We start from the raw sequence: 27,704 nt of genomic DNA, 5'->3' as shown, positions 1-27,704 counted from the left end.
CACAGTAGGGACTGGTCGAGCGGATAAACCTCGGATCCCTTGAGCATCGAGCAGTCCAGGCAGGCCCGGTAGCGCCAGCTAAACCAACGGCCCGGGAGAGCTGTGGCATGTGCGGCTCACTCACCTATTGGTAGGCGGGGAAGTGTGAGCGAGCGACCCGATCTGGCATACCATTTTCCCCCATCTTTATAGGCTGAGGATAACCTGCGACGTGCATTCCAAGACCCTGACAGGAGCAAACACCGGGCCATCAGACAAACCGTCCCTCGATAAGACGCCTCAAGAAACCCCAAACAAAAACAAGCGCATTTTTTTTCGCCTTCAGCGAATCCCTATCCGTCAAGTCAAAAAGATGCAATCAGCAGTCCGCGCTCTGCGGCGGCCCGCGGCGGCGACAGCAGCGGTAGCAGCATCATCCCGCTTACAGGCGGCATCCCTGCCGCGAGTCGTCGCCGCTCCCACCAGGCGCAACCTGTCTGCCAACACCACGAGCGCTCCCGCCAGCGCCAGCACCAGCTACGAGTTCATCCAGGTGTCTCGGCCCCGGCCGGGCGTTGCGCAGGGTGAGTGACAACCCCAACCCAGCCCCTTTCTTTCTCTCCCATCCACATCCATCCCTGGAATTCCACTCGAGCGGCAGCACAAGAAGCTGAACCCAGCCACGCACGCGCACAGTAACGCTGCACCGTCCCAAGGCGCTCAACGCGCTGTGCACGCCGCTGATCACGGAGCTGAACGCGGCGCTGGGGGTGCTCAACAGCGTGGCGGACGTGGGCGCGGTGGTGCTGACGGGGTCTGAGCGGGCGTTCGCGGCGGGGGCCGACATCAAGGAGATGGCCCCCCTCAGCTTCAGCGCGGCGTACACGTCGGCATTCATCGAGAGCTGGTCGGCGCTCACGGCCACCCTCAAGAAGCCCCTGATAGCCGCGGTGTCCGGGCACGCGCTCGGCGGCGGCTGCGAGCTGGCGCTGATGGCCGACATATTGTACTGCACGTCGGGCGCGAATTTCGGGCAGCCCGAGATCAAGCTGGGCACGATCCCCGGCGCGGGGGGCAGCCAGCGGCTGGCGCGGGCGGTCGGCAAGAGCCGCGCCATGGAGCTAGTGCTGACGGGGCGGTCGTTCTCGGGCGACGAGGCGGCGCTCTGGGGCGTGGCGGCGCGGGCGTTCCCCACGCACGCCGAGCTCATAGACGCTGCGCTTGACACTGCTGAGACTATTGCCGGCTACTCGCGTGTTGCTGTTATGGCTGCCAAGGAGGTCGTCAACAAGAGCCAGGACCTACCGCTGCGCGACGGTGTCGAGTACGAGCGCCGCGTGTTCCACAGCCTGTTTGGCAGCCGCGACCAGAAGATTGGCATGGCCGCTTTTGTCGATAAGAAGAAGCCCGAGTGGAGCCACGAGTAATAGCTGGCAGTCAGTGTATGCAGTGTAACGGTAGCCTTGGTGGATCATGTTGAAACGGAGCAGAAAATAGAATAGAATATAAATAGGTATATATATACGCGCGCGCGTGTGTGTACGTGTTATATATATATATATGAAAAAAGGTAAACTATATCCGGTCCTATCTCGTCTGGCATCCTAGGCAAACAGGTACATATTCTGTCTTCTTCTCCCACTCAACATGGTATATATGTGTGTATGAAAGAGCATCAATCATCAACATGGGAAACAGATAGCTCATGACCCTGGCAGACCACGATTTTCACCAAGGGCCAAAAAAGAAACATTCATCATGAATCATCCCTCCGAACGAGCTTCACGTACGGGCCCGGGAAAAGCCCGCTGGCCCCCATATAGTAGCCGTGGAACCATTCGTCGTTGACATTCTCCACTTCGAGCACCTCTGCTCCCTTGGGGAACATCAGCTCATCATCAGCCCCTGCCGCCGGATACCAGCTCCACTTAGCGACGGCGCGAGGGAACGTTCCCCCGTCGGCCGGGAAAGTGTCCGTAAAACGGCCCGGCTGTTCTCCGCCAACATCGGCCGCCGCCCTGCCAGCAGCGGCCACGACGCTCACGTCGAGGGCCACCAACCGCTCCAGCTTTGTCGGGGCGTCGCCGGCGCTCGTGTTCCACCACGAAAACACTTGTATGCTGGGGTTGGCTGCGTACGGCTCAGACCGCAGCCGCCGGCCGCCTACTGACTCGCGCAGGATGCGGCGCATATCGCCACCCTTCTCGTCGAGCTCGAATCCTACCACCACCATGCGGTGGCCCTGCGGGCAGCGCCGCCAGCCCGCCGGACCATTTTCCGGAGCCACTATCCCGTTCGACGCAAGCACGGAATAGCAAGGCTGGCAGATGTTGTAGTCGCCGGGCCGAGGATCTGGCACGACCTTCGAAGTGCACGAGTAACAGTGCAAGCGCGGATCCGTCGACTGAATAGGCTTCCTACAGACCTCGCACGGGGGCGTGAGCGCCGCCTCCTTCTGGTTCCCGACAGCCAAAACACTAGGGCCGCCAACTACCGTAGGTGCCGAAGGCCGTGGAAAGACTGGCGACTTTGGGGACGGACTTGTTGGCGGTGTCGGGTTCAGCGACTGAACGGAACTGGCCGAAGGCGATTGGTAAACCAGCGGGTGGCTGCAGGAAACGCCCTGGTTAACGCAATCACCGCAAAACCCCCACTCGCCCTCATTGCAGGAATCACACCGCCAGAAGCCGTCGTTGGCCCAGGCGAGACAGCCACTGCAGAAGGACCCGGTCTGGAGACGGTCGATGGGATTATCTGTGGTGAGTGTACGTCGACCTTCGGCGCCGCCTGGAATCGCCTTCGGTGGTGTGTAACGTCGCGCTGCGAGTATGTGTGGTGGAGCAGTCTGGGGGTCACTGGCTTTGGCATTCTCCCATACCTTCCAGGCTCCGTTTCCAAACCCGTACCAATTCAGACACCCCTTCCGTTGGCGCCAGCAATCCTGGCAAATATTCCAACCGCCCTTGCTGCAAATAGAGCAGTTGTAGTGCAGTTCGTATTCAATATGCTCCCTGGAGCATCTACTGCAGCTTATAAAAGGCTCCTTGTACCGTGGCATCTGGGCTCGGCGGGGCGAAGATAGGGGCGGAGAGACGAGGTCCGTGCTGAAAGGACCCGATATTGAGACGAGGTTGGGCGAGCCTTGCCCGAGAGCAAGCTCCGCAGGCCTTGCTGCTCTCTTTCTATTACTGGCGCTGGGGTCTGGCTGAGGATCTGGCTGTGGCTGAGAGATACCCAGGCCGGCGGCTGCTCGGACATGAAAGGGCTGACCTGCCGCAGCCGGCGACTCGACACGCGCCCCAGCAGACGTAACTACTGTGGGCGAGCTCACGCTCCTGATATCAGTAGTCACGCGCGGCCTGCTTAGGTTCTGGCCGGCGCTGGTCACTATCGTCGACAGATCCGTCTGGGAACGCCGGTTCGGGGCCCTGATATCCGGTTGGGTGGGGCCAATGGGCACAGTCGCGCTACGGGTGCCGCTAGACATGCGCCGTCGCCTACGGGCGGGCTCCTGGACCTCGAGGAGACCTGAAGCCGAAGGCGGGTATCGCCCGCGCTCCTCGGTGCTGCTCGCGCTGGGTTCCCTCGAGTGGGCTGCGTGCCTGCTGCTAGGTCGAGACGAATCCCCTGTTCGTGATCTAGGTCTCGTCGCCACCTCGGATCGATGAGAGTGGGCACTAGCGTTACTGCTCCTCCCTCCATTATTTCGTAGCCGCTCGCGATGCCGCCTCCGGTAAGCCTCGGTGATTTTCCGGCTGAGCTCGGTATTGTTGGCAAGGTCGATGTTGTCCAGATCTAGACCTTCCAGCAGCCCTTCCTCCTGGATCTGGCGGGCGAACTCCTCGATTTCGCGCTCGACATCCCGCGCCTCGACGCCCTCAGAACTGATGAGGGACCGAAGGGATGACTGGTGGTTCATATATCGCGCCCTTACATTAGAAGTATTAGTATGTCGCTGTCTCGACTCGCTCCTACGCCGTCTCCTCTCCTCTGCGTAGACGTTGTCTGCTTGCAACGTTGCGCCCTCGGCGCGCCTACGGGCGCTCTCGCGCGTGCCTCTGGTCTCGGAATCGCGACTGGGGTCCCTGCTTCTGCTCGGTTCTCGGCTGGACCTGCTGTCGGCGCCGTCGCGCCTCCTCGTCCTTGACGACGCATGCGATGAGTTGGCGGCGGCGGCGGCGTCGGCTACTGCGTCTCGGAGACTCATCTGCTGGACCTCTTCCAGGAGCCGCCGTTCTTGTGCATCCAGGCGCCTTTGCTCTGGAGTGCGATCCTGGAAACTCAGCTTGGGCATGATCTTGTCGCCCTTCTTGTACTTTTGGTCCATCTCGGCGCGATCTGCGTCTGACTTGGCCTTGTCCGGGTTCAGGGCGAGGAACATCTCGAGCAGCGTGGTTACCCGCGCATCGTGCCTAGTGTCTCTCACCCGCTCCCGACACGAGGGGCAGGTGAAGACGGCGGCATCGGGGAGAGGGGGCGTAGGCGCATTTTCAGCCCGTACCGCTTGCCAGTGGAACCACTCCTTGAGACAGGCAGCGCAAAACGTGTGCAAGCAGTCGAGGAGAGTGAGCGGCTGGTACAGTAGATCAGTGCAAATCTGGAGAGTTTGTTAGCTTTGAGGGCTTTGGCGCACAGTGGGCTGGGCAGGGCAGCAGCCACGAGGAAAGGAAGGAGGAAAGAGGGGCAGTTGAAGGTTTGGGCCCAGGCAGGTAAGAGGTACCTACAGAACACGTCAGCTCCGTCTCCAGGTTGACGGCTGCTTTGGGCGAATCCATCCCGAGTCTCGACGTCTCCACGCTTTAGCCGGAGGCATATGAAAAAGGCAGCAGAACCGTCAAGGAAGAGACGAGTGAGTTGGAAGTTGCCCGGCTTAAGTTGGGTGCGAATACGACTGAGATGGAAGGCGCTGTTAATGGCTTGGCTTGGCTAAAGGATGTGATGGGTAGGGGCGGCTGAGCCGCAGCGGTAAGCGGGGCAGGCCCGGCGGAGCATGGGGCACTGCCTGCAGGATGCCCGACCCGGGTGTTCTTTCCCTGCAAACCTGGAACCTTTCGCGTTGTTGGGCGAGCAAAGTATGGTACCTTATTAACTTCGTATCTCCCAGCTTACCTATTGGTACGAGTAACATGGGCGAGTGATGGAACCTCAGTTGCCGCGCTATACGGTTGACCACGTGTAGAGACTGGGGATGGTTGGATTCTTAGAGGGAGCAATATTATAAAAATCTAGATCACCTAGTGTACCCCGTCCAACGATGTTCTTATTTAGGTAATATTGTTTACTGCGCTGTTTACGGATTTACGGATGCTTTGTTACCGCCAGGAACTCCTGCGCCTGTGTTTCCCATATTCATACCCCGTTCTGATACTAGGTATCCAAAAAAAAAAAAACCAACATCTCACCCATCGTGAACCCAAAAGTTGTAACTATCCCCAATCAGCCCGAGTGCCGATGTTCTGAAGCCCTCAGCCACAAATAAACTCCTCGTAATGCCAAACGCCAAATCTAACCGCCTATGAAAGAGAGAGAAAAATAGAGAGTTCAACAACAAGGTTACAGATCGCTCGTGTCCTCCATTAGCGGGTCCCATTTCTTACACCCCCAAGCCCAGTTCCGTTCGACACAGGATAGCTTCCTAGGCGGTTCTTCGGTGGAAACTGCTGGTAGAACCGACGTCGGAGCGGGTACGCTTGGAGGCGGCGTGATAGTGCTTTGCTCTGATGATATTGTCGTTGTTGTCGTTGTTGTTGTCGTGGCAGTGGAACCGCCGCTAGTTGTTCCATCATAGCAACCCCAGAATCGCCCTGGAGTCAAGCACGTGCTGCTTGGCGTAGTTGTGGTTGAAGTTTGCGTTGCAGTTGGCGCAGTGGTTGTTGTCACTGTGCTAGAAGTAGTCGTTGTCACTGTGGCAGAAGTAGTTGTTGTGGTTTTATCTTTGCACCCAAACCAGCCCCTGGATTGTTACAAGTCAGTAGGTATATTACGGTAAGCTTAGAGTCAGGCCCACTTACGGAGTAGCACATGTGGTTGTGCTAGTTGACGATGTTGACGATGTTGTCGTGACTTCTGATGTTGTCGTCGCAGTTCCTGTGGTCGTGGTCTCATCCAAGCATCCCCACCATCCACTACCATCCAGGTTAGCAACCATATAACAACAATACGGAGGATTGGAAAGACACTTACGGAGTTTTGCATGTCTCGGTGCGGGTGCGGGTGGAGGAGGTTGATGTCGATGATTTGGACGTTGTTGTGGTCTCCGTTCCGTTGCTTTCGTACATCTTCCAGTTCCCACAGTCTCTGCACTCTGGTGTGAATTTGCACTCTGGAACCGTATCATACTTCATGATAACGTCGTGGATGACGGAGCGGATCTTATGCGTTCCAATTCCGACGCGCCAGCCCTTGTCGCCGACAGTGTCGTAAACGCACTCCCGTCCAGTGTGACAGGCTGACTCCATGGCGTATCCTCCAAATGAGCAAGAGGCAGTCGCCCCGTTGCAAGTGCCAACGAAGACTGGGTCGGCCGTGTGCCCGAAATGGAACGCGCCAGTATAGTCGCGGGCCTGAGGGACGTCTGGGTCCGAGCCAGGCGGCACTGGAAGCCCTAGCCGCGCGGCAGGAAGAGCCTCCGGTACAGCTTCAAAGGTCACTGTCGGGTTGCCGTAGGTTAGACCTAGCAGAGAGCTGACAGCACCGCCGAGTGAGTGCCCCGTTAGCCACACTGTGGAGTTGGGGTAGAGCTCCGTGACGTTGGCGTAAAGCTCGCGCCCCGCCTGATAGTACCGATTCTCGTCGCGCAAGGCCTGGACAACGCACGTGTTGTTGCACGTATAAGTGCTGGTCGCGCAGTCGCAGACTTGGTGCCATGTCCACGGGCCCTGCTGAGCACAGCAGCAGCTGAAAAACAGATTGTCGTTGACTTTGTCGTTGGTGGTCGTGCCATCGCCGTCGAAAACTGCCATAGAGGTTCCCTTCAAGCCGATGATGACCGTCTCGTTGTTTTCATCCGCCCAGACATGGCCACGTAACCCGTCATTCTCCCATCCAAAATCGGCGCTCCGGTTGAAAGGCCCACTCACGTCCTCCCAATCGGGCAGGGACGGCGTCTCAACGTAGGCGTTAGCAGCCATCAGGGCTAGGTTTAAGACCGTCTGTTTGTCCGTGATATCAGGCGCCGCGATATCATCGAGTGTCCAAGCATCGGCGGACATAGCCGACACATAGCCGCGCTGCCGCGCTTCAGCTACCATGGCGTCGACCACATTAGGGCGCCGGTCAACAAGCCGCTGGATCTGGAGCGGCCCACTCCGGACCGTGAGGGGCGTGATGCGCTGCTCTTCGAAGCCGTCCTCGGCGGCCAGCCACACGTCAGCATCCGATTGCGCAACATCTTGCTTTCGATGCAGCGTCGGGTGCCTGTAGGTGCCATGGTGATATATATGACGGAGCGTCTACAGGGTGGCGAGTCTGCATCAGCGCGGGCCCTCGTCGCTCACCCTTCAGGTGTGCAGAATTACAGTACAGTACAGATAGAAACAAGCATAGGAGTACCTACAAAAGTGTGCTCTCCGCGTTTCGAGGGCTCTGGAATCAGAGGCGGCAGCGGGGATACATCTATGGGAATGACGAGTTGCGTGTCGGGCGCGGTGTTGCCTGCTACAGAGGCCCCCAGGGCGAGGAAGGACAGCAACAGGTGGGCGGTGACTCGGCCCGCTGAGGTGCACTTCCTCCTCGAGAACATGCCGAGCGGCGCTACCGTCAAGAAGCAAGCCGTGGATATCGCAAATAAATCGTCAAGAAGGATGTGCACGCCGTTCGCCGTATTGGTTCCGTCGGTTCGATGATGCAAGGTTGAAGGGGACGAAGGAATGCGGTCGGCGATGATGGCAGCGCGCGCGACTTGGCAGTCTGCACTAACAGTACGGGCCTAGGTTCGTTGGCAACGGATGACGACGCTGCGAGCTCGGGCGCTGCAGGCTGGTCGTGTGGGAGCACCTCAGCCAATCGGATCCCCTGTACTCAACGTTTACAGACACCCTATTTCTTGTCCGTCAATCGCGATAGCGGGGTGGGTCTTTCCCCAGCAAGGCTACTGTTATCGGGATTTGTTGAGCAGGTTGAGGTGGTCAAATAGCCCACGTGACGATTCACAGATCATCTCGATCCCCTATCCAGGCGTAAACCAAACACTTGAAAGGGAGCCTAAACATCATAAACGTGTGACACACAGCTCCAGTAGACAACAGAGATCACAGGACCCGACTGGTGCCTGTGGGCAACGTTACAGTGTCTGGGGTATCGCATACAGTACGAAGTGTGTAGGGTACGGTATACGTAAGACAAGACACGAATGTATACCTAGGTAACCATGCGGTGGAAACGGGAACCTTGAGGCCAGCAACAAAACAAATCTCAAGTCTCTGAGCACGGCCGATTTGTTTCGACACATGGCCGGCCTCAGCACTCGGCTGGTGTTTGCAGGCGAGGAAGGACCAAATGGGCCCTTCGGGTGGCACCCGGGAACACAAGGCTGAACAGAGGCCCGCCGCGGCGATCTCAGCGGGGAGAGCCACTGAAAATTAGAGAGCCGGAGGGGTGGAGATGAAGGCCGGCCTGCCCCGCTAACTTGACGCTGCCGGCCTGCTTCATTTCTGTGGCTGCCAAGAAGCCCCGAAGGTACCTTCTTCTAGCCTGTGGACACTGGATAGTGGACCCGACACGGCCGCCCCGGCCGCGCGTTATCCTGTGACTGAAAGTCTGGGACCGACCTGACAAGCTTCCAATCCAATGCCAGAACTTTGGACGGATCCGTCCCTCCAACTCCAAGACGAAACATCCGCAACCTAGACAGTAAAAGGGGAGCTTTCCATTTCCTCCGTGCCGCAACAAACGGTGGCACCCTTTCCACTGATTGCACGCGTGGTCTAGGCTTCTAATGTCTCGCCACCTAGCTTAATTTCTTTTTGCAATAGATTTCATGTTATTACCCATGGCTTAAGTGGCCTCGCCTTGGTCGCTTGGTGGGCTTGGCCGCCTTGTCACTGGCTCGACGGGCTCGACTGCAGTTTCAAGATCTATAGTAGTGCTTCATGCATCGGCGCGACAGCTCAGGTAAGTCCGGCCCGCCTATTGACCTGTAGATTGAAGGTTTGGTGTTTCTTCTTTATGGCAGCTGTGCCCTGCCCCGGAACGATGCATGCCCCATTGCTCCATCTTCGCGAACCCCCTCATCGTCAGATAGATGCAGCTGCAGCTTGGAACAGCCACCTCTAACCACGATGCTGTCCAGCTTAAACATTAGTAGCTTCCCGTCCGCGACACTCGGCGATATGGCGCACAATCCTAGCCCGCTGCGGTCAACACGGTCCCTTCCCAGATCTGACCCGCCCTTTCCGCCGGCAGAACCAAGCCCCCGCTCCAAGAGGGCGAGCACTCTGCAGAGTGTATCTACATCTACGCCCGCTGCCGAGTCTCGCCGGACCGCCTCCGGAACCCAGCTAGACAGACAGGTCAGCGAAACGGACGCACCCGACACGTTCGAGCGCAGAATCAGCGAGGAGACAGCCGAGGCCCCCCGGGCATCCGTCGACCTGGACGAGCTCCCCATCGAGCTCATCAGCCTCGCTGATCGCTTCATCGACCAGCTCTCGGCTAAGGTCTGGCCCACCCCGCCCAACATCGACAACATCGCCCGCCTCTTTCAGGACTTCTACGCCACCGCAGCCACCCATATACAGACACATGTGGACAGTCTCGCCACGCGACAGAGACGCGAAGCCTCCCCAGCGCCATCCAACACGTCTCGGGCCTCGACGGCGAGTTTGCTCCGCGCAAAGGCCGCCTCGCTCGGGAGCAAGGAGAAGTCCAAAGCGCCTTCTAGGCGAGACTCGGAGCAGATGCTGACGGCCGACGAATACGCAAACCGGAAGAAGGCGAGAAAGGCTCTCGACCAGAAACGCGTCACGTTGGAGGAGGCGATAGAAAGGAGGCTCTGCGAAGGAATCTATGACAAAATCTACCGCCACCACACCACTCAGGACGAAGCACAGGATGACAAGCTCCGGTCAAAAACAGCAGCCCTTAATGTGGTCGGGATCGGCCCTGTCGATTTGGGCATCGAAATCGGGGCTAAAGACCCAGAATCCGCCGCCCAGAAACAAGACGAGGTTAAGAACTGGCTTGAACAGGCGCGGCAGGAGCTGATCCTAATGAACCAGTCAAGATATCCCCTCGGCAAGCTCAATCACCTCAAAGCCGCACACAAGAGCATCATCGACACCCTCTCCCATTTTCACCCGTCTTCTTCGGCAGACGAGCTCATGCCGATGCTCATCTACACCCTGATCACCCTCCCGCCCGAGAACCTGAACGTCATCAGCGACGTGAATTTCATCCAGAGGTTTCGCTGGGAACCAAAGCTGGTGGGCGAGGCAGCTTATTGTCTGACCAACCTCGAAGCGACCATAAGCTTCCTGGAAACGGTCGATTTGTCGACCCTGCGCGCTGACGAAGCTCCCACAGGGCCTCTTAAGGGGTCCGCCAGCCCAGGCACGACAAAGGTAGAAACATTTCCGCCGGCCTACTCGCCAGGGTCGTCCACCACAGCGCTGGGCCTATCTGAGACTGGTGCAAGCCCTGTGGGGACGGCCATGAAACCTGGCCCGTCAGCTGCCGGCCTCCGTGCCGCAATGCAGATCCGTAATCGCCGGCTTAGTGATCTGGTGAACACGCCCGCGCAGGCCTTCAACGCCGCCAGCGACGCCGTGCTCAACACGGCAGACCAGGGCCTCAAGACTATCGGCACCAGCCTCGGCGACAGCTATAAGTTCCTCCTTGGCAAGCTGCGGGACCATCCTGAAGCCCTCACAAACCAAGGCGGCGAGGTCATCGTGCCCAAGACGCTGGATGATGCCCGGAAGCTCATAGGGACCCCGCCTCCCGACGAGGATGACGGCTCGGCTAGCGGCACGAGCTCCATCCACAGCCCCGAGGAGACGACTACCGACAAGCTACCTCAGCGGACCGCCACGCCCCGCGATGACAAAGTACTCAATTTCATTGGCGGACGCAAGGTGTCGCGCGATCACAGTGCCGACAGCGCGCGCAGCGCGGGGAGCTTGAGGAAAGCGGCCGATGAGCAGCAGCAGCAGCAGTATATCAAAGACAGAGCCACGACTTCTTCGCCAATCACGAGCCCTTCGTCATCGAATCCGGCCCTCCTTGACTCGGTGCGCAACCTCGGAAACTCGCTGAACCCCATGGCGCGGCTCACAGGCATCGGAAGCTTCCGCGGGTTCGGTAGGAGCAATAACTCGGCTTCTCCCGTGCCTGCGCCCCTACCCAAAGACACGCCACCGCTCAGGAGCCCCGCCGATGGTGTTGATCTAGCTACGGTGCGTTTTTCTACTTAGCACTCCTCGGCAATATGGTGCTGTGCATGCATTCATCCCAGCATTTTACTAACTTATTGTCGATAGGTTTTCCCAGAGCTCGCTCCCGTGCTACCGCCAAAGGAAGCCCCAAAGGTCAACCCGCCCATCAAGCGCTTCATGGAGATCCAGAGCCCGGCCGACTTGAGGATCGGCGAGGTCCTCGAGTTGCTGCGAGATTACAGGCGGCTGGCCGGTGCGCTGAAAGACTTGGGCGCGATCAAGGAGTAGACGACGCGTGAGGGCTATCCATTGCATGTTTTATTTTATGTCTTGCTAGTGGTGAATCTACTTGCCTCTATTGGGTTTTTTTGCATGGTCGCGGTGTTCATTGACGGGTTTATCGGGAGATATCTTCTCAATGATATCTATAGAAGCAGAGGTTATACCGAGACACGGATGAACGCCCCTCTGTGTAAAACACGAGGGTATCTCTGGTTTGTCTTTTTATATCTCTAAGACATAGGCAGTTAATTTGATTAGGTCCTATTTTTGTTTGGTGTTTTTCCTTCCCCTCTGTCTAGTTCTGGTCACTAGCTACGGTTCTTGAGGCGGTAATTTTGATGTCCACCACCGGTACGGGTGTGCGTTGGATTCGGCCAGGTCGGTATAGAAAGGGCGCGGGGATATCTAAAGGAATGTCGGGTCTTTTGATCTCATGCACCTAGATGGATAGGCAGGGTAAGGTAGTCAGATCGATCAGTCCGCTGTCTGGAACAACTCTCTATAGGCTCTATATGACGAAAATACCACTCTTTTATTATGACTTGTAAGATATCCTCGTGAATCCACCTCGAGGTATCCTCGTGCAACTTGCTGTCTCCCAGCACACGGAGGGAGGGACCTGTGCCCTGTCCAACGACTAGCAGCAGCATGAGATACAGTGGGTGCGTGCTATGTGTGTCTCACGCTAGTGAAGCTTGCGTTCGTTCCTGCTTGCACATCCGTCGCCACAGGGCGCCAGGTATATATACCTGGGCGGACTGCACCTAGGAACATTGACCTTAGTAGGTAAGTTGTGTATACTTAAATATATGACATCTTAAATCAACTTATTTATGGTACGCACCAAGGCGATCCAAACAACGAACGGTATCTTCTTTACTGTCTTGAAGTTCATCGCTGATGCCAGAGAGAACAACATCACTATTTTCGTCCCCGTCGAGGCTTAGTTCCAATCACCTTCGACGCCGACAGTTACAGCGACAGAGCCTTGAGCGTCACTCCCTTTTATTTATCATCCAAACCCCTTTTTCTGTTCGTTACTAAAGGAACGTGCTGTCTGTCTACCGCACTCGACTCGACGACACATAACCTAGAACACACATATATATTCAAACGAGTACACAGTATTACTCGATCAGAGTATTTCACACAAAACTTCCGCTGCTCATTCCATCCATCCCCTCTCTCTACAATACCTAGGTCTAGGGGGGTATGGTATATACCTAAACTACGTAGGTGGAATCAATCCGCTTTTTTCTTCGTCAATGAACAAGGTATAGGCGAAGGCTAGATTGGGAGGAGCTTTTTTCAATCACCCAGACCAAAAAAGCCGAGCCCCCTGCCCCTCAGAGAGGAAAAAAGCAACCATAATATTTCCCCCATTATTATTGTTGTTATTGTTTGTTGCCCGTGCCCCCTCCCCTTTTTAAAAAAGAAATCCCTCCACTTCGCTATAAAAAACCGAGATGATTTAAAAAAGACCCAACGAAGAGAAAATTTTGGTTCGACCAATGCATGCTATGCTGTAAATAAAAGGCTTTACTATACGTAAAAAAAAGGGATATGAAAACGAAAAAAAGAACAAGAAAAAAAGAAGCGCCAAGTCCCTTTTTCGTCTTCTTGTTTCGAAGAAAAACCATGGACAGGTGGATATGGAAGAAAAAAACCCGGCGCTAGAGACAAGACATCATTAGACAACCTCAAACTGCCCATCACCGCTGCGACAGATCGCTCAGTGGTAGCCGTTCGGTTTACTCGTCATTAATGACTGCTGTTTTGTGGGGCTACTCCCGTTTGTGCGGTCGTGCAGGGGCGCGGCACCAAGAGCACTGGTACCTACCCCTACAGCGCTACCGCTAACGGCACCGGCACTGGCGACGGCGGCATTTTCCTCGCTGATGAGCTTCTCCATAAAGGCGATGTAGTCGTACTGGGGCATGCCGCGGTCGGCCTGCATGTCGGGCCCCGTGTGGCGGGGGATGATCTCGACGAGCTTGTCGATGACCTCGTCGGGGACGAGAGAGTGGCGCAGGTCCATCTCGGTCACGTAGGGCTTGCCATCGGCGACCTCGCGGAAGCTCTGGAAGACCTGTTCGGCCGTGTTCTGGTCCTCGGTGACGTCGACCATGAAGCGGATGAACTGCTCAAACGTGACGCGGTCGCCGTGGCCGTTGGACGTGGCGACGAAGTAGTCGTGCATCTCGTCCTCGGAGAAGACAAGGCCGAGTGACGCGAGCGCCGCGCTGAACTCAAGCTCGGCCAGGCTGTTGGTGTCGTCGCGGTCAAAGTGGCGGAACACGGACTCGAACTCCTCGAGCTGGATGGGCGTCAGGTTGGTCATGTTGCGCGCCACCATCTGGTTCTCCAGAAACGACAGCTTCTTGGACACCGACGCCTTCACCAGCGATAGTTCGTAGCCTAGCTCATCGTACGTGTACGTGGTGAAGTCGTTTTCCTCGATATTGGCCTCTTGGCACTTGGCGTCCACGACTGCAATCGTCTGCAGATACGCGTCCAGTGGTGGGAGGTTGTCTGCGAGCTTGCGCACGTGGTGCAACTGGTCTTCTACATCTCCTTCTAACCCCGATATGGCTAGTTGCATGGTATTGAGCGCCAGCGCAAAGTCATTTGCCTTGTCGGCGAAAGATTTGCGCAGGCCATTCTTGATGCTATTTTCCCCAGACGTTAGCTTTCCACCCGACACAAAGAATCAAACTGGCAAATCAGGGTAACTCACTCTCTAATAGTTTCGTTAATCAGCTGCCCCCTGACCATCTCCGCCTTGGATAGATTCGTCCACTCCAGGTCCATAACGTCGAGCCTCAGGTCGGCTGGCGGTTCGTATGGCCGCAGCCGGTATGTTCCTAGTTTTGTCTTGATGTTGCCGAGCAGCGTCGCTAGCTCGCTCTTTTCCGCCACCCACTCTCTTTTCTTCCCCCTCTTGTATGAGGAGAATTCTGTCGACTGCGCCTTGGCATCGGCGTAGGACCCCTCGAACTTGGCCTGCTGCCAGCTCTCGATTTGTGCCCGTATGCCCTTCAGCAGCGCGGCCACCCTCCTCTCGTACGCGCTTTGCATCTCCCAGGCCCCCTGCATGTTGTTAACAAACTTCTCGACGCGGCGCCCAGCGTTTTCGACCTTCTCCATCTGAGAGAAGGCATGGAACCAGTAGGCGATGTACGTCATCAAACTCCTCTCGTCGGGCTTGGCTACGTCGCACACGTCTTCCACGTCCAGCAGCTTCGGGATGCCAATCTCCTTGTGAGCAATGTCAAAGGCCATCTGCATGTTGCCGCGGTGGTCTGACTTGTCCAGGGCGTCATAGTCGATGAGGTCGGGCCGGTGGATGTCCAGCAGAGCACAGAAGGCCAACCCATCGTTCCAGCTGGCACTGAAATCGCGCACGTCAACCTCGTCGTAGCAGGCCGTCTTACGTTGGCACCATAGCAGCAGGCCTTCTTTAGCTGTCATGCCCTCCTCGTTAATGTCGTTGATTGTGAAGCGCAGAATAAGAGTCCAGATCAGACCGAGGATGATCTTGCGGTTGCCGTCCACGACATCTTCGGCACCGATGTTGGTCATCTGGATACCCCGCGACTTGATGAAGTTGAGAGCCAGATTGGCATTCTCAAAGCGCTGCACGCGCAGCTTGGGCTTGGCGGCATAGCGACCGAGAGACTCGCTCGAGAGGCTTTCCAGGAGGTGGATGAGGATGACCTGGCCGGTGTTTATCTCGAATTAGTATACGGACGGGAGTGCGGGGGGGGAGAGGAAATGAGTTGACGTACGCCATCGCTTAGATCCTGCACCAGGTCCTTGACCTCGAGACCCCTCGCTTCCAGCTTGGTGTTCAACCACTTGGTAAAGGTCTTTTGCTGGACTGTGATCCAGCGCTGCTGCTCGGCAAAGGCCATCCTGGTGAGGCCTTGCTCGTGGGGCGGCTCGGTGGCGGCGAGAGCGTCAGCGGGGCTCGCGGCCCTCTGGAACCTGCTGCGCTTGGAACCTCCCTCCTTCTTGGTGTTGGCAAGGGCGAGGTTGGTCGAGCCTGAACGCTGCAGACGGGCAGCATGCAACTGCTTCGCGTCCCGACGGCTGCGGGTAAGCGAGCTGTCGGGAGATGCTGCAGACTGTGAGGGCGGGGAAGAAGACGAAGCGAACGACGAGGCGCTGCTGATGGATGACGATCGGCGGGAATCGAGGGCGCTATGGTCGCTGAGAGTCCTGCTGTCTCTGTCTCTGGGGTCCCTGTCTGAAAGCGACGACCAGGCCGAGTATTCCGAAGACGACGACGACAATTCGGATGCAACAGATTGGATCGATAGCGACGACGGCCGGCTGAGTGCTGCAGTCGTGCTTTGGGCTCGTTGCACTTGGGCGTGGTCAAGGGGGGTTGAGGGCGCTTCGGCTGGCGCGTGTAAACAATCCAGGTCAGGGAACCTCTCGCCTCCGCTGTTGCTGGGCAGAGGTGTGGCCGCTGGTGCTAGCGCTGGTGCTGCTGCTCCTGCCAGTGCCGGCCCGCCACGGCTGTCAAGCCCCACTTCCGCCATGCTGAACCACAGCTGGCGCTTCTTGATGGCGTTAGTGGCTGGCCGCTCACCGCTGGCCTGCTCCACTGGCATCGCTTGGCTGCTCCTTCTCGGCACAACTAACCGTTATCGATAACGGCTTGTAACCGCCAAGGTTATCGCTGGGGCTGGACGCTTGCTGGTGTGAAGCTTGCTCAAGTCGTTAGATTGTCGTCGTCGTCGTCGAGAGGAAAGGAGCCCCAGAATTGACCAAGGACGAGAAGGTGCCGACTTTTCTCAGAAATAAAACGGGGGATGGGCAGCCTTTTCGTTTTCACTCTCGTCTCGTCTCGTCCCGCTCAACTACTTTACTTGCGTGTTCCAAATATTTAACAGGAACTCTTAGGTGCAGTACCTGCAGGCGCGCAGAACCCGCCGGCAAAGTCGCAGGTATCTCGTTTTGCATGCAGGCTCACACTTGAAACGCCGTACCCAATGGGTCCTTCCTTGGGCCAGCTAGAAGGCCATGCCTCTTCGCCCGGTTCTGCAAATCAAAGCACCACCTCGGGCATCTTCTCTTACTCTTCCCCTGCAAGGCAGTTGCAATGCGCGCCCTCACCCCCTTCGTTGTTCATGCGCTCGCACCGCTCCCCAACATAACCTACGTCTAGACCCCAACTTGGGTCCCTGGGTTACCCACGGCCTTCGGATGCAAGCAAGGACTGGCATCAGGGCGATCGTGGGGTTGGCTGAGCTTTTTTTTGGTCCGAATGTCACGTCCGCATTTTTTGCGGCGAAGGCAAGCAACGGCTGTCCGCCGTCCTGACTACACGCACTCTTCCCACTATTGGTAAGGAATAGGAATATGGACACATGCCTTGGACCAGACACGGCCCCGACATACCATCACCGCACACTCCCTTACCCGGCCACATCTGAGCAGAGCGGGAAAGGCACATTGGCCGGCGCATTCCTCGCTCTGTCTCTTCGTTGGTCAGGTGGCCAGAACCCCTCCTCCGCCCCCCCGCAAAAAAAGTCGGGCCAGCAAGACGGGCCGCAATGCATGAATCTCGGGTCCACCAAGCGAACAGACTCCGACAGCCACTGCCTCACATGCAGCCGGCGCGAATTTAGCCCTCTAATATTGTCAGCTCCTCTGGGATCTCTGCCCTGGCTATGATATTTCATTCTGGCAGCGCTTTTGTCCTCCAGGAGGCAAATGGCCAGCATCTCCGCCACCCGTCCTGTTCTTTCGCCCCTTTTCTTCCCGCGGCTTGTGATGAATGGCCATAGGGTGTGATAATCAAAGTTGAAAGACAATTCACCCGATATGGTTCTTTGAGGGTTGCCCAGGGGAATGGGCACGGATGCCCTCTCCAATTTCGGGTGATCCGGGTCTTTATGATGTTGCCCTTTTTACCTGTGACACAGCCCCATGGTGTCTTGCAGACACGCCCATCGTCTGATATTGGATCTTTGTGCGGCCAGAGAGGGCGGCAGTTGGTAGATCTCCCCGGGCCGCTGTTGCCAAACTCTGCTGTTCCTTTCATCCCTTCTTCGCCAATCGAAGTTAAACACTCACACACACATCGTAAGAGGCTGCTCAAGATCACCGAGTTCCACCAAGTATTTTCTCCTCATGCCATGCGCAAAGAGTGGGGGAGAGCGTGTTTCGGGATGCGATGGTGACTGAGTCATGAGGGGATCGATCCATAACGCTTGACCTCAGCTCCAAGTGATCATGACGTCAAGGAGGAGTTCAAGAATTGTTCTTTTTCTCATTTATTGTGACTTTTTCAAACACTCATTCGTCACCTCCTACTTGTGGGTGGATTATCTGTCTGCTGCTCTTACGAATCGGGGTTTTCTCTCAATATTCTACGAAAATAAAGTAGATAAGCTACGAAGTACCTGGTCCTGGTTTCAAGCTACTCGAAAACTGGGCTCTCCCACTATATCTGTTTTACCTCGACATGGGTCTTGTCCGACATCCTGGTATCATAGGTTCATATAGCCGCGGCGTGGTATCTGGTGTGAATTCCGCCGTCCCTTTCCTCGACAGGCGGCAGTACATTGCAATTTTCCTCCCCTCGACGGAAAGAAAAGCTGCAAGACAACATGACAGCTGCGAACAACGCGGCCGACCTTGGCCTCACCTTGCAGGAAAAATGGGAAGTAAAATGTAGTACGTACCCGGCATGTAAGTAAACGATCGGTCTTGCATCTGTACGGGGCTTGCACGATGGGAAGGCGCAAGTGAGCTTTGGCCGTCGCCCACCAGGTGGCAATTCAGCCGAGAAGGGATCCGGGTCATAGCTTCTAAGGTGCTCTTGACAACCGGGTTATCTTCACAATCCGAGATGTGCGAGCCCCTTGTGTTGTTGCCCCTTTTTGCTTACCCTGCTCTGTTATGGTAAGCAGAAGCCGTAGCCTTAGGATGCAGGTTCTGCGAACTTTTAGAAGGCAGATGTATGTGCAGACAAGGTTTCCACCCTCTAGATTCAAGAGGATCGAGGACTTGCCCCATCTCCGTGTCAAACTCGAGACCGGTTAGTTAGGTCTATCGTTAAGACATTCCTCTGATAGAGGGAGGCGTAGGCTTCCATCTCTCGGCGGCAAGACTTCTTGAAGTTGCAGGCTTCAAGTTTGACTTCAAGCCAAGATTCGAACTGACACTACCAAAATGAGTCCTTACCCAAGTCACTCTTTCCTTGCTGTTGAGCAGTGGGAGAGAACTGAGGATTATCGTAGGCAGTTGCATGACACCGGATATCTCCTGCCCATTTGCTTCTGAGCAGCGAGGCGTGCCTCAAAACTCGCATGCTTCCCATAATGATTGAATCTGTTCTCTCCGCCCTTTATCACACTCACTGCATCTCGTCCACCATCCTGGATATCGATCGATTCGTTAGATCGTACCCAGGAAGGACTTCCAGTCTCTCTATCAAGTCCCGCAACTACTTCCTACTCGCCTGCTGTCGACCCTCGTTCAATCCCCAGCAACCAGCCAAGTCAAATACACCAACTGCTCTACCTCCCGGTGTTGAATCGGCACCCAGAGACGACAAGATGCTCTCTTCGCTCTTCAGCACGATGTTTCTCATTACCACCGCCGCAGCGCTCGCCGTCCCCGCGGTGCCAGAGGTTAGCACGACACCAGATCAGCAAGGACGCCGTCCATGGTCAATCAGATGCGGATATTGCCAGAACGGAATTTCGAAAAGTTGCAATTATTGCGCAGGCGGCAAATACAATGACACGTTTTGCTCGTTCTCGTTCTCTGTGCCTTGCGAGGCTTACGTAGAGCAGACGTGCTGGAAACCGCCCAAGAATTGGTACGTGCTGCCTTATCGAAGGCTCCCTCAGCAATGACATTCCCATGCAAGCCTTGTCTCAGCATTGCTCAAGAGTGACGAGGAGGATGCTGATATTAGTGTTTAGCGTTCTTGGAGGCATAGTTCCCGATGGCATTTGGCCTCATCCGTGGAGACCGGAGCAGTAGCCGCCTACAACACCAAGCCGGAGACACATACAAGCTTGCTTCACCCTACACGGCTCCTGGGCGAGATGTTCGAGGTGTTGCGGGTTGGATTGTTAGGGTTGGGTTTGAGTCAATGGGTCGAAATTGTCAAGTTCCCGGAAATGGGTGGTGCGAATGCGGAGGAAATAGAAATACCAGACACTGCTGCAAAGCGGAACGTAGATTATAGTCGCTAATTCAAGTATTCATCTTCTCTTTGGTTTCGGGTCTACAGCCTGGTGAAAATGCATTCACGTTCAGATGTGTCGTTCGTCCACCAAGGTACGTAATAACTGACAGCCCAGGGGGTAGCGTGGACAACGGTGGTGCCCCACATAAGGAGCTGTTGGGGTCAATTGGCCAATCATAATCCGGGTGTCAGCGGCTTTCTTGCAAGGCGGTGAGAATGCCCCGCGATTTCTGCCGGCCAAACTCCCCCACCGCGTGCTGCAGCTAAGGAATTTGACAGACTTCTGAGCCTCAACCCTGGAGGCTAGTTTCTACTTTTCTTCATCGTCGCGCTTCTCCTCAAGCACCGATCAACATTTCCGTTCTTTCCAACCCCGAGAGAACTAGAAACCACAAGCCCGGTCCTTGGTGCTTTGACGACTGCACTTTCTTTTTTGTCTCCCCCGTTTCCTTTTTGGTCGGCGATTGCACTGAGACTACACTTGCGCTGCTCCTTCCACTCCCAGCCCTTGTCGTTGCACCTGCGCCTTCTTTCTTACATCAACCACGCCGCCAAGGAACTGCGGCTCCAACCCCCATTTCTCAAATCCGCTTGTTACGACTGCTTCTCACACTCTCGTGTTCATTCGTGCTTCCCTTTCTGCAGCTTGTCCGGAATCCGCCGCTTTCGTTTTCTCATTCCTGGATCAAGCCTTCTTCGTCACAGCGATCATGACACAGCGCCAGAGCACTCATGTGCCAGCCGTCCGTACAGAAACCGAGAAAGGCCTCGGAATCACGCAACGCTCTTGCCCTCTGAATTTTAGCTGGAGCGGTGATGTTCGCAAGCGGTAAGCCGAGTTTGAAGCTCATCTATGCTTTTCACGTTGTGCCCCGACCAGCACCAAGGCGTGAAGCCCCAGAATCGTCTCGTTGTTTACTTCACATCCACATCTACATCCGCTCTCGCTTCACCTTTGCCCATATCGAACTGGGTCTCAAAAGAGCGGTCTTGCTAACATGTCACAGCTATACCGACTTTCTCGTCTACGAGATCCGCAAGGATGGCACAGTCCTCCATTTAAATGACTTTGACCTCAACGCGGCTGCAGAGGAGCAGGTTAGTTCATCATCACGTTCAGGGCGCTCGATTCTGGCTCTTGGCTTGACTTCTAACATTGTAAAATTACAGCAGCGTAAATATACCAATGGAAAAAATCCTCAGGCCAAGTCTGAAGAGCCGACTGCTCCCAAGCCGGCAGCCGCGAAGATCGAGCAGCCAGTTCAGCCAATCTCTGAGATCTGTGAGGCCGATCGCTTGGTTCTGGCCGGCTTGATCAACGAGGCTGTCACGTCCAAGTTGATTGAGTTCGACCAGAAGGTCCAGGCCAAGAAGCCTATTATTTCCACTGGGCGGAATGTGGCGTTCGACCCCATCACGGATCGAACACAGCGAGCCACTGTCCACCAGGTTTGTGCTCCGCTCCGCTCTGCGTTTCAAACTCTTGCTAAAAGTGGATAGGAAATTCGCCGCATTTTTTCTGGCCGCATCGAGACGGTTGCCGACAATGTTGGCGTCATCACTGCCAGTCCTTCTAGGTGGGCCATGAGCAATCGCGCTGGCGGTAGGCAAGGAGGCCGTGACAACAACGGCCGCCACTTGAGAGACCAGGCCCTGAGCTTTGCGAAGCTTGGAGGCGAGTTTCTCCATTTCACTCTCTACAAGGAGAACAAGGATACCATGGATGCCATCAACACTATCGCCCGCCTTCTCAAGATCAAGGCTTCCAACTTTAGCTTTGCCGGCACCAAGGATCGCCGTGCCGGTACCGTGCAGCGTATCAGCGTCTATCGCCAACGTGCTGCCAATATGCTTTGGCTCAACTCTAGACTCCTAAATGTAAAGTTGGGAGACTTCAAGCATGAAACTCGGCCCCTCCAGCTTGGACAGCACGGCGGAAATGAGTTCGTCATCACGATCAAGAACTGCATGCCATCTGGAGGCGGCGCGGATCGCTCTGTTCAGCAACGCGCGGCCTTGATTCAGCAGTCTGTAGAATGTGGGCTTGCCTATCTCAAGCACAATGGGTACATCAATTACTACGGCCTCCAGCGCTTTGGAACCCACGCAATTGGCACCCATCTGCTCGGAATGAAAGTCCTCAAGGGCGATTATGAGGGTGTCATCGAGGATATCCTTCACGTTGATGAGGAGACCACGCAGAGCGTTCTTAACAACAACCACAAGAATTTCGGCTCTGGCAATGACGCAAACAACCGCGATGATTACTTTCGGGCCAAGTCTATCCTGATGTGGAAGGGGACGAAGAACGCAGAGAAAGCTCTAGAGGGTCTTCCCAAGCGGTTCAGCTCAGAAGCTGCCATCATCCGCCATCTCGGCAAGAGCCCCAAGGACTTCATGGGCGCTATCCTGAGTATCACTCGCGGTATGCGCATGATGTACATACACGCTTACCAGTCTTATGTCTGGAACTACATGGCTACTCGCCGCTGGTCTGAATACGGCAACAAGGTTGTCGAGGGCGATCTGGTGCTTCTTGGAGATGATTCTGACAAACCTCCGTCGGAGGATAGCTCCGGTTCGGAGAGCGTATCCGATCTTGATGATGATAGCTACTACGCCCAGGCCCATCTGGTCACCGCTGAGGACATTGCAAGCAACAAGTACAACATCTTCGATGTTGTCTTGCCGACACCCGGATACGATGTTATGTACCCGCGCAACGTAATTGGCGATTCATATGTCTCCTTCATGAAGAACGAGGAGAATGGCGGTATGGACCCTTACGATATGCGACGCCGCCACAAGGAATTCAGCCTGAGCGGCAACTATCGACATGTTATCGGGCGCTTTATCACAGAGCCTCAGTACGGCATTCGGCTCTACTCGGACGACACGAAGCAGATGTATCCAACAGACTTGGATTTCTGCAATCACAAGAAGGCATTAGAGAAGGCAAAGGGTCGTCGCCGCCCCCCGTCTCCGACGACTCCCCGATTGGCTCACTGGGGCCACTTTGCAAACAATGCCGAGGCGTATGACGATGTCATGGCGGCTGATCGACGCCGTAAAGCTTCCCAGGAGCCTGTTTCTGATGGCGTTGTTGTTACCAACGAGACCTGGGTCGAGACGGGCCTTGACGGTAGTTCTAAGCGTGTTAAGCTCGCGCAACATGATCACCAGTTCAAGACCGAGACCGAGGACTCCTCCAATGGATTTCCTATGGATACTTCACGCCCTCCTATTGAGGCTGATGCCTCTCTCACAGCGGTTGAGGATAATACTGGTGTTGCGGAGATATCGTCGAAGGCAAACTCGGACACGGTGATGAATGTGTCACCGGAAGACCCCCACAGCTGGTACGGAGCCGGCATATCCGCAATTCCTAGGAGCGACCCCAAGGCTCCAGCAAACACCGAGAATGACGAGACTGGAACTTCTTCAAGCAATACCAAAGTTGCCGGCGTCGAGGTTCCTGTCCTTCGCGCTCCTTCGGACAACCCGATCTCTTCGCCGAACACGTCCACCCTCGATTTCGGCGACAACCAGGATGCCAACAAGATTGCCGTCATCCTGAAGTTTCAGTTGAAGACTAGCAACTATGCTACTGTTGTTCTTCGAGAGCTCATGGGCACCACTGTCGAACTGGCTTAGAGCATGTTACCACCACATTTCTACTGAGGCAACAACATGTATGATTAGCCTCTCGCCACATCATTGCGACCGCTCACGGCGCGGTTTACTATGGTCATGATATCTTCCGAATAGATTTGGGAGCTTTATCGGTTTTTCTTTTTGTCTGCTTTGCTTGGCAGATAACCGCTCTGATGAGATCAGTATATTTATTGTCGATGCTACGAAGGCATCGTCTTGATATGAACGGTTGTCATTTTCTTTTCGGTTTTCGACCCATTTTCCTTGTGTTAAGAGGGCCCGGGCTAAAGGTTATAGAATTGCCACACCCGGGAGCCCACACACATTACTCTGACAGATAGTTACGAACTTTGACATTGTCTTTCGCGATATCCTGCTTCGCAGAGATGTTGCAGAGATGGCTGTATCGTCATAAACTGTCTTACACCGAACACAATTAGTTTGTTATTTCCGATGGGGAGGTAATCTGGTTTCGCTCAGGGGGTTGGGGCGCGTTTGCTTTTACATGATCGGCTGCTCTGTCTGAGCAGCCAAGCGTAGAACTGGGCATCTTGTTGCAGGTTAGCGGGTTCGCTTGTCATATAGTCTCCTCGTGCATAATTGCTCTTTGGTGTTAGGTAAACAGAGGGCGCGACGTGATACCCTGGAGTAGAGGATCTGAGATATACCCCTTTATGATCGGCAAAAGTAGATATTGCGGGTACAAAATCCAGCAAGTTATGCGGATGATCTTGCGGTGCAAGCGAATCATTACATGTATGTGAAGAGCGACGGTGAATCCCAAGACCTTTTCTTTGTCTTTCAGATCATGAAGGTGTACTCGTCCGGTTGTATCTCGAAAGACAAGAAAGATAAAAGAACGACTAAATCGTATATTTGAGGCACGTCGACGGTTGATCTGTCTGGGCCTATGCCGTCACATCGCTAGAGTCATCTTACTAACAAAGCCCCGAAGAAGGTGGCACGGATAAATCCATATGCAACTCGGAAACAACCAAGCCAAGATAATAGATTGAGATGCTACAGCTTACTAGTCCCGACAAGACAGGCAGGGCAGGGCAGGTTTTGCCTCTCTTGTTAACACGCTTGCTTGTTGGATGCCTAGACTGAGTGAGCTTTCCGAGACGGTCGAGGGCATCTAAAACCACAAGGATAGTCATGTTTTCAACAGAAAAAAATTGAATTTATCACTAAGATTCCGCTTGTTCAAAACAAGGCAAAACTAGCCAGATAGATCAGGTGATGAATGATAAACCCCCAACCAAAACAACCAAAGAAAATCGTGTGAAAATGTTTTTCAATAATAAAAGGTATCTCCGTCAATATATCCCATGGCCCTCATTAGGCCACACATACACGCGCGGTTGCGGCACGTTATTCCTTTGAACCCTAAACGTTCGTCTGTGCTGAAAAGCCATGTGCTGCTGGAGCCACCGCCGTTTCTGCAATCTTTGATCTCCCCTGTGGCGACTATCGGCCCATATGGACAACCAGACGGCGCAATATTCGTCTTGTCACCGTCGAGCTGATGCTGCTGTTGATGTTTATCTTCTGTATGTACGGTTGCACCCGGTCTCAATAGTGCCGTCGCGGTAATAATAGACCGTGTTTCGGTCGCTACTCCTTTCTATCCTTTTTTTAAGTTTCCGGCAGTCTGGGACTACGCCTGCTGGGGGGCATCTTGCGTATCCCAACCCCAAACCTGGGACAGGTAGCGGGCCATGTTGACGCGCTTGGACCGCATTTCGACCATCCAAGGATGCTCAAGCATGCGCCACGGGCTAGCTCTGCGGTGGGATTCCTTTTCCAAGCTGTGAGACACGGTGGGTTAGCAGAGTCGGGATAAACATTGCAGAAAAACAACACGTACCAGCACTCAATGAAGTACTTGAAGCTCTGACTCCAAAAGATGTTTGCTTCGGGCTCGTCCTTGAGCTTGGGGATGGGTTGGCGGACGATGTACGTCAGGAGGTCGATGAGGCCGGCACGCGGCTGCATCTCAGTCCCGTCGGCGGGGAAGGGGAAGCGATGCTGGGCAACCTCAAGCAGGGTAACACCTGTGGACCAGACATCGGATGTGATGGTATACGACTTGCCGGTAATGCGTTCGGGGGCCATGTAGTAGCTAGTACCAATGAAGGTATCGGCCTCGCCCTTTGTGCCGAAGTCGCCTGAGACGCCAAAGTCGCAGAGCTTGACCTCGCCATTGCGGCAGAGGAGAATGTTGCTGGGCTTGATATCACGGTGGATGATCTTCTTGCTGTGCAGGTAGGTCAGGCCGTGGAGGACGCCTTCAGCAATCTTGCCGAGCACCTTCTCGCCTGTACGCCCGCCAAGCCGCTTCACCTCCTTGTAGATGCTATCCAGTGACCCGCCCTCGCAGAATTCCATGGCGATGGAAATGGTTGAAGTCGACGGATCGACGAAGGCGCCATAGTAGCGGCAAATGTGTTCCGAGGCGCAGTTCTTGTTAAAACCGAGCTCACGCACAATCTGCTTCTTGACGTCGGGATCTGGATTTGTTGTGATAACCTAGAGCGAAATATGTCAGCTGTCAGGCTTTCATCCCAACCTTTTCACCGGAGAAGCACTCATACCTTTAGAGCGAAAACTGTTGTACCCCCGACCAGCTTACACCTTGTCACGGCGCCACCGGCGCCTTCACCAAGACTCCCAAGCTCAACGACTCTCCTCTCCATACTGGCGATCCGCCATCCGTCGTCATCAAGATCCTCGACGTCTAATGTCCTTGCCCTCTCCAGACTAAGCTTGTCAAAGTTTTCTAGGCCGTGCAGGCTGCCTTCGCGTTCCATGCCCACGGCACTCTCACTCGCATTCGAGTACAGCGAGCCGACCGCGGAGACGGGGTCCGGCGTCCCCTGGGGTCTGTTTGATCCGATTCCATACTGACTGGCAAAGGAAAGAACGCTAAACTGCGATGCGGCGCTAGTTGGGTTGCTGGCGCGGCCGTCGAGGGGACCGAAACTGCCGCTCCTGCTGTGAGCGGCACTGCTTTCGCTGCCGCCGCTGGCGCTCTGGTTCTGGGTTATGAGATGAAGTTGATGTGGGTTATGGGGGGCTCCCGAGCCGCCCATCGGAGTGGCCAGCTTTAGGGTGGGTAGGGCTGGGCGCCCCGGGGGTGGCCCGGGTGGGTTTCCGAGAGGCTTGACGTTGGGAGACGGAGGGATGGCGAGTCCCAAGCGTGGCGCCCGGCCGGGACGGGAGCCGGGAATGGCCGGCCGAAGGAGAGGCACGGGCGCTGACATGGTGGGAGCGGGTGCGGAGGCTGGTTGCTGTGGGAGCTCGATAGTAGGCTGTGAGGCCTTGAAGGTTTGCCCAGTCAAAGCGTTAGCAAGGTACCACACTGCCACGACCAACGTCTGTGTCCGACTTTCTCTCTCCCTTGGGAGCGCGTGCTCCTTTAGACAGAGACAGGTAGGACACAGCTAGTGCGCAACAGTCAAGTACGAGGTACAGCACAGGGAGAAAAAGCGGAGGCAGTCCAGAATGACAAAGACAAAAAGTTCTGACGAGAGGAGGGAAGGGAAGCAGACAAGAGAGAAAGGACAAGAGAAAGTAAAATAAGAGACGGTGATCCATACAGTACGAGGTGCAGCACCGTCGCTGCTTTGGTTTTCGTAATCGACCATTGGGGTGCGTTGGGGCTGGGAGGGGGGCTCCCAGCTGCTTGCTCGGCTGTGTGTTTGGCTGCTTGCTTGCCTTGCCTGCTGTCTGGCCTCGCTCGTTCGCTGTCACCACAGAGGAACCAACAGCGAAGCTGGCCGAAATGCAGACGCAGACGCAGGTGCAGAAGCAAAAGCGGAGGGACAGAGAAGCAGAGGCACCGAGTTGGCGGTGACCCCAGCGGGTGGGCTGAGATAATAGGCCCGAAGCGCCAAAGCAGCAGCAGCAGCAACAAAGCTGACAGGTCCCGACGAGGCTTTGGTATGACCTGGAGAAGCTTGGACGCGGGTGTGGACGTGGGAATGGGCGTGTGCGTGCGGGCGTGCGTGTGCGTACGTGCGTGGACGTAAAGACGAACTGTGGATGCTGTCCCAAGCCGAAGTATGGGATACTTTGATGTTTGGAAAGGCGCAATGCGAAAGCAGTATCTTTGTATTGTACGACAAGGCAAGGTCGGCGACTGCGAGTGGGGGGATGGATCAGAAGAGGAGATTGGAGAAGAGGGGTGTGTTCCAGTT

At 55.5% G+C, this 27,704-nt stretch overlaps 7 protein-coding genes across 7 annotated transcripts; 3 read left to right on the top strand and 4 right to left on the bottom strand.

Annotated features, from left to right (window-relative positions):
- Positions 1–36: 36 nt before the first annotated feature.
- On the top strand, positions 37–1,490 carry B0T26DRAFT_720274 (enoyl-CoA hydratase). Its single transcript, XM_060442473.1, has 2 exons — positions 37–563; positions 676–1,490. The coding sequence occupies exons 1-2, from the start codon at positions 353–355 to the stop codon at positions 1,404–1,406; spliced, it is 942 nt and encodes a 313-aa protein (XP_060292354.1). The 5' UTR covers positions 37–352; the 3' UTR covers positions 1,407–1,490.
- Positions 1,491–5,080, bottom strand: B0T26DRAFT_720272 (uncharacterized protein). Its single transcript, XM_060442472.1, has 2 exons — positions 4,704–5,080; positions 1,491–4,576 (listed from the first exon to the last, which is right to left on the bottom strand). The coding sequence occupies exons 1-2, from the start codon at positions 4,752–4,754 to the stop codon at positions 1,736–1,738; spliced, it is 2,892 nt and encodes a 963-aa protein (XP_060292353.1). The 5' UTR covers positions 4,755–5,080; the 3' UTR covers positions 1,491–1,735.
- Positions 5,064–7,917, bottom strand: B0T26DRAFT_720270 (Alpha/Beta hydrolase protein). Its single transcript, XM_060442471.1, has 4 exons — positions 7,535–7,917; positions 6,163–7,430; positions 5,991–6,104; positions 5,064–5,932 (listed from the first exon to the last, which is right to left on the bottom strand). Exons 1-4 carry the CDS (start codon positions 7,718–7,720, stop codon positions 5,533–5,535), a joined length of 1,968 nt encoding a protein of 655 aa, XP_060292352.1. The 5' UTR covers positions 7,721–7,917; the 3' UTR covers positions 5,064–5,532.
- A 1,391-nt stretch (positions 7,918–9,308) lies between these two features.
- Positions 9,309–11,639, top strand: B0T26DRAFT_678523 (uncharacterized protein; the record flags this gene model as incomplete). The annotated part of the gene is made up of 2 exons (XM_060440238.1): positions 9,309–11,372; positions 11,457–11,639. 2 exons carry the CDS (start codon positions 9,309–9,311, stop codon positions 11,637–11,639), a joined length of 2,247 nt encoding a protein of 748 aa, XP_060292351.1.
- Positions 11,640–13,365: 1,726 nt separating this feature from the next.
- On the bottom strand, positions 13,366–16,252 carry B0T26DRAFT_742632 (uncharacterized protein; the record flags this gene model as incomplete). The annotated part of the gene is made up of 5 exons (XM_060444145.1): positions 13,366–13,401; positions 13,474–14,302; positions 14,371–15,350; positions 15,422–16,082; positions 16,188–16,252. 5 exons carry the CDS (start codon positions 16,250–16,252, stop codon positions 13,366–13,368), a joined length of 2,571 nt encoding a protein of 856 aa, XP_060292350.1.
- Positions 16,253–20,396: 4,144 nt separating this feature from the next.
- B0T26DRAFT_392229 (pseudouridine synthase) lies at positions 20,397–23,589 on the top strand. Its single transcript, XM_060434764.1, has 4 exons — positions 20,397–20,677; positions 20,856–20,946; positions 21,019–21,297; positions 21,349–23,589. The coding sequence occupies exons 1-4, from the start codon at positions 20,559–20,561 to the stop codon at positions 23,500–23,502; spliced, it is 2,643 nt and encodes an 880-aa protein (XP_060292349.1). The 5' UTR covers positions 20,397–20,558; the 3' UTR covers positions 23,503–23,589.
- Positions 23,590–25,162: 1,573 nt separating this feature from the next.
- Positions 25,163–26,768, bottom strand: B0T26DRAFT_754313 (kinase-like domain-containing protein; the record flags this gene model as incomplete). The annotated part of the gene is made up of 3 exons (XM_060445812.1): positions 25,163–25,313; positions 25,373–26,034; positions 26,100–26,768. The coding sequence occupies 3 exons, from the start codon at positions 26,766–26,768 to the stop codon at positions 25,163–25,165; spliced, it is 1,482 nt and encodes a 493-aa protein (XP_060292348.1).
- Between the last annotated feature and the right edge of the window lie 936 nt (positions 26,769–27,704).

The sequence above is a fragment of the Lasiosphaeria miniovina genome (assembly GCF_030549165.1).
Source record: "Lasiosphaeria miniovina strain SMH2392-1A chromosome Unknown B0T26scaffold_6, whole genome shotgun sequence".
Classification (NCBI taxonomy): domain Eukaryota; kingdom Fungi; phylum Ascomycota; class Sordariomycetes; order Sordariales; family Lasiosphaeriaceae; genus Lasiosphaeria; species Lasiosphaeria miniovina.
The sequence above is the reverse complement of the archived record's forward strand: the minus strand, read 5'-3'. Positions and strand labels throughout refer to the sequence as shown.

What these genes read in the sequence shown, in the direction of transcription:
- B0T26DRAFT_720274 (XM_060442473.1), top strand. Translation starts at nt 353, where the DNA reads ATGCAATCAGCAGTCCGCGCTCTGCGGCGGCCCGCGGCGGCGACAGCA. An exon ending in CCGGCCGGGCGTTGCGCAGG is followed by an intron (nt 564 to 675) that starts GTGAGTGACAAC and finishes GCACGCGCACAG; the next exon opens with TAACGCTGCACCGTCCCAAG.
- B0T26DRAFT_720272 (XM_060442472.1), bottom strand. Translation starts at nt 4,754, where the DNA reads ATGGATTCGCCCAAAGCAGCCGTCAACCTGGAGACGGAGCTGACGTGT. An exon ending in AGACGGAGCTGACGTGTTCT is followed by an intron (nt 4,577 to 4,703) that starts GTAGGTACCTCT and finishes CAAACTCTCCAG; the next exon opens with ATTTGCACTGATCTACTGTA.
- B0T26DRAFT_720270 (XM_060442471.1), bottom strand. Translation starts at nt 7,720, where the DNA reads ATGTTCTCGAGGAGGAAGTGCACCTCAGCGGGCCGAGTCACCGCCCAC. An exon ending in AACGCGGAGAGCACACTTTT is followed by an intron (nt 7,431 to 7,534) that starts GTAGGTACTCCT and finishes GCCACCCTGTAG; the next exon opens with ACGCTCCGTCATATATATCA. An exon ending in ACAACCACATGTGCTACTCC is followed by an intron (nt 5,933 to 5,990) that starts GTAAGTGGGCCT and finishes GTAACAATCCAG; the next exon opens with GGGCTGGTTTGGGTGCAAAG.
- B0T26DRAFT_392229 (XM_060434764.1), top strand. Translation starts at nt 20,559, where the DNA reads ATGACACAGCGCCAGAGCACTCATGTGCCAGCCGTCCGTACAGAAACC. An exon ending in AGCGGTGATGTTCGCAAGCG is followed by an intron (nt 20,678 to 20,855) that starts GTAAGCCGAGTT and finishes AACATGTCACAG; the next exon opens with CTATACCGACTTTCTCGTCT. An exon ending in AGCGAGCCACTGTCCACCAG is followed by an intron (nt 21,298 to 21,348) that starts GTTTGTGCTCCG and finishes AAAAGTGGATAG; the next exon opens with GAAATTCGCCGCATTTTTTC.